At 48.4% G+C, this 4,248-nt stretch overlaps 1 protein-coding gene across 1 annotated transcript; it reads left to right on the forward strand.

The window, feature by feature from the left end:
- Window positions 1-1,338: 1,338 nt before the first annotated feature.
- On the forward strand, window positions 1,339-3,879 carry LOC126496255 (inositol hexakisphosphate and diphosphoinositol-pentakisphosphate kinase 1-like; the record flags this gene model as incomplete). The annotated part of the gene is made up of 8 exons (XM_050133786.1): window positions 1,339-1,523; window positions 1,829-1,915; window positions 2,023-2,098; window positions 2,223-2,332; window positions 2,414-2,496; window positions 3,097-3,228; window positions 3,402-3,523; window positions 3,697-3,879. Coding segments are annotated over exons 1-8 (978 nt in total), but the record flags the coding sequence as incomplete, so codon positions are not given.
- Between the last annotated feature and the right edge of the window lie 369 nt (window positions 3,880-4,248).

The following is a 4,248-nucleotide window of genomic DNA, read 5'->3' on the forward strand; positions in this document are numbered from 1 at the left end:
TGGTTTTTCGAGACAGGGTTTCGCTGTGGTTTTGGAGCCTATCCTGGAACTAGCTCTTGTAGACCAGGCTGGTCTCGAACTCACAGAGATCCACCTGCCTCTGCCTCCCGAGTGCTGGGATTAAAGGCATGCGCCACCACCGCCCGGCTGGCCCATGCTTTTAATTCTGGTGCTTGAGAGAAGTATGAGGTCTCTGTGAGTTCAAGACCAGCCAGAGCTACAGGAGTGAGACTCTGTCTGGATATAAGGTTCAGATGGTATAAGAGCTTGCTATGCAAACCTGGTGACCTGAGTACAGTCCCTGGAACCCGTGTAAAAGTTGAAGGAGACAACTGACTACTGAGAGTTGTCCTCACTGCCACATGCCCATGCCCACACATAAACATCACACACACACACAAACACACACACACACACATGCCCACACATATACATCACACACACACACCCATGCCTATACATATACCTCACACACACAGACGCACACACACACATATGCCCACACATAAAAAAATCACACACACAAAACTAATCAACTAGTAAATTAATTAAGAAAATTCAAGATGGACATGGTAGCACATATCTATAATACTAGCACTTGGGGCAGAAGCGCGAGAATCTTGGAATTCAAGGCCAGTCTGCTCTATGTAATGAGTACCAGCCCAGTACTCACCACATAGCGAGACTCTGTCTCAGGGAAAAAAAATTTTTTTCACACATGTATTAGAAAAATTAAAGCAGGGCTAGAGAAATGACTCTGCAGTTGAGAGCACTGTTGCTCTTGGAGAGGACCTGACTTAGGTTCCCAGCACCCACATGGGGCTCACAACCATCGGTAATTCCAGTTCTAGGGGATCATTACCTTCTTCAGACCTTCTGTGGTCACCGGGAACACAATATGAGCACATACATGCAGCCTAAACACTCATAAAGTAAAATAAAATTTAAAAAAAGGAAAAGAATGTATGAGTTAAACCTGGTGGTATATGTCTGTAATCTCAACACTGGGATTGTGAGAGGTGGGACTCAAGAGTTCAAGGCTAGCCTAGTGGCAGGAGGCCAGCTTGGGCTACATGAGGTCCTGTTTGAAAACAAAAATAAAGAAAAGAAAAAGAATATAGTTGAAATGCCCGTATAGTGCTGAGGTTAAATTCTTTCCCCATACCCAAAGGGAACATTAACTTTAACTGGCTTATCACTGCCGTGCTTTTGTTTCTGCCAAATGGTTAGGCTCTGTGGCAAATGCCTTTAGCAATGAGCCAAGTCCCTGGACTTTTTTTTTTTAATGGGGTTTTGTTTGGACGTTTCAAACTTTATATTAATGCTTTCTTTTGCTGCATGACTGCATATATGTGTATGACCTTCTGTCATACAATTGTTCGTTTATTTTTCCTTCAACTTTGTTATGTTTTGCCTCCCAGGAACACCATTATGCGGGAGCTTGCCCCACAGTTCCAGATCCCATGGTCCATCCCCACAGAAGCCGAGGACATTCCCATCGTCCCTACCACATCTGGCACTATGTAAGGAAATGTTAAAATTCTGGGCTGGGCGGTGGTAGTGTGCCTTTAATCCTAGCACTGGGGGGGGGGGGGAGCAGAGGCAGGTGGATCTCTGTGAGTTCAAGGCCAGCCTGGTCTGCAGAGTGAGTTCTAGGACAGGCTTCAAAAGCTACACAGAGAAACCCTGTCTCGAAAAGAAAATATGTAACTCCAGCACCGTGTCTAATCTCAGCGCCCTTTGTTCTCTGATGTCTCCAGTAGAGTGTGATGGTGGGGGGTGAAGGTTTGGGGTGGGAGAATGGCTCTGAGAACACTCCCCATCTTAGGATGGAGCTCCGCTGTGTCATCGCAATTATCCGTCATGGAGATCGAACTCCAAAGCAGAAGATGAAGATGGAAGTGACACACCCGAGGTAGGAAGAACGGCCTAATTTAGATGGATAGTTCTTTGTAGGGAGAAGGGACGGAGCACAGTTCCCAGGAGGTCTGATTTCTTTTCTGACTTTTAACTTCTTTAAAGGTTTTTTGCTCTCTTTGAAAAACATGGTGGATACAAGACAGGAAAGTTAAAACTTAAGCGACCTGAGCAGCTCCAGGTAAGGTGGTGGGTCTGGGCAGGAGCCCTCGTCTGACAAGAAAGAGTGTGGGGTTGAGAAGGGATGGACGGGAAGGTGAAGTGGACAGGAGGAAGGCCTGCACGGTTCCCGGTGGTCTCTCTAGGAGGTACTGGACATTACGAGGCTCCTGTTAGCTGAACTGGAGAAAGAACCAGGCATTGAGATCGAGGAGAAGACCGGGAAGCTGGAGCAGCTGAAGTCCGTGCTGGAGATGTGAGAAAGGGACAGCAGCAGGGAGCTCCTCACAGGAGCTGAGGTGCAGGGCAGAACGTGATGCATGGCTGTTCCCTGCAGGTATGGCCACTTCTCAGGTATCAATCGGAAGGTGCAGCTGACTTACTACCCCCACGGAGTGAAAGCTTCAAACGAGGGCCAAGGTGAGCAGCTCTCTTCTGTATCTCATCCTCCTTTTCTTCTTTCAAATTTTTTAAATTATATTTACTTATTGGTGGGGGTGGGGCACACGTGCCAGAGAGCAACTGTGGAGCTCAGAGGACAACTGTGGGGGTTGGACCCCTCTTTCTACCATGTTGGTTCTGGGGGTAGGTTTGGTGGCAGATGCCTTTACCAGCTGAGCCATCTTACTGGCCTCTTTTGTAAGACCCAGTCTTGCTATGTAACCCAGGCTGACTTCAAATTCCCAGCAATTCTCATGCCTCCGTTTTCCAAGAGCTGGTTTTCCAGGCATGTGTCACCATACTCGGCTCTCAGATCTCTTATTCTCGACCTTGTGGATGGTTTCTACCTGTAATTACCTCTGTTCTTTTTTGTTGTTGTTGTTTTGTTTTGTTTTTCAAGACAGGGTTTCACTGTAGTTTTAGAGTCTGTCCTGGAACTAGCTCTTGTAGACCAAGCTGGCCTTGAACTCACAGAGATCCGCCTGCCTCTATTACCGCTATTCTTGTCAGAAGCCTAATGTCTGTGTATTCCCATCATAGTCCCTGGGAAATGCCCATCCACAAACCTTCTTCCCTCAGATACACAGAGAGAAGCCGTGGCTCCCTCTCTCCTGCTGGTACTGAAGTGGGGTGGAGAGCTGACTCCTGATGGCCGTGTGCAGGCCGAGGAGCTGGGGCGAGCTTTTCGCTGCATGTACCCTGGAGGCCAGGGTAAGTGTTGGAAAGTGAGTGCCCAGCATGGCTGGGATAAGATAATTAGAGTGAGGGGAGGGGAGGAGAGGGGAAGGAAGAGGCAGACGCTGTGAGGATACTGAAGGGACAGATAATATTGTTCCCCCACATGACTGGGTGACAGTCTGTGCTGGCGTTCCCCTTGGCTCCAGGTGACTATGCTGGCTTCCCTGGCTGTGGGCTGCTTCGTCTCCATAGTACTTTCCGTCATGACCTCAAGATCTACGCGTCTGACGAGGGTCGCGTGCAGATGACTGCTGCCGCCTTTGCGAAGGTAAGCCCTCTCGTTCTTCCACTGCCTCCGCTTCCATTAGGTAGAGAGACAGAGTTTGGAGGACTCGATGGAAAGGGGAACGGTTGGAGTCGGCCTCTTCAGGCTCTCTCTCCATCCCGTGTCTGGGATGTCGACCAGGAAGAGAAGCTAGTAGACCTGTGCTTTCCTTCCAGGGCCTCCTGGCTCTAGAGGGGGAGCTGACACCCATTCTGGTGCAAATGGTGAAGAGTGCCAACATGAACGGGCTGCTGGACAGCGACAGTGACTCCCTGAGCAGCTGCCAGCACCGCGTCAAGGCACGGCTGCACCACATTTTGCAGCAGGACGCACCCTTTGGCCCCGAGGACTATGACCAGGTAACATGCTCCTCCTCTGTACCCCGGCTACCCTGCAACCTAATTCCTAACATTCTAAATACTACTACCTGTTATATGCTAGGCACTGTTTTAGGATATTAATCTACAGTATTTTGTTTAATCCTCCCAACCACCCTTTGGGGTAAATTCATGTCCACAGTTTTCATTATCCACAAATTCAAAGATTAAAACTATTTATGTAAGGGCTGGAGAGATGGCTCAGATGTTAAGAATACTAGCTACTCTTCCAGAGGTCCTGAGATCAATTTCCAGCAATCGTGGTGACTCAGAAGCATCTATAATGAGATCTGGTGCCCTCTTCTGGCCCACATACATACATGCAGGCTGAATACATAATGAATAAACAAA

The sequence above is a fragment of the Alexandromys fortis genome, unplaced genomic scaffold, assembly GCF_014885135.2.
Source record: "Alexandromys fortis isolate MF-2015 unplaced genomic scaffold, M_Fortis_MF-2015_v1.1 scaffold_2216, whole genome shotgun sequence".
NCBI classification, from domain to species: domain Eukaryota; kingdom Metazoa; phylum Chordata; class Mammalia; order Rodentia; family Cricetidae; genus Alexandromys; species Alexandromys fortis.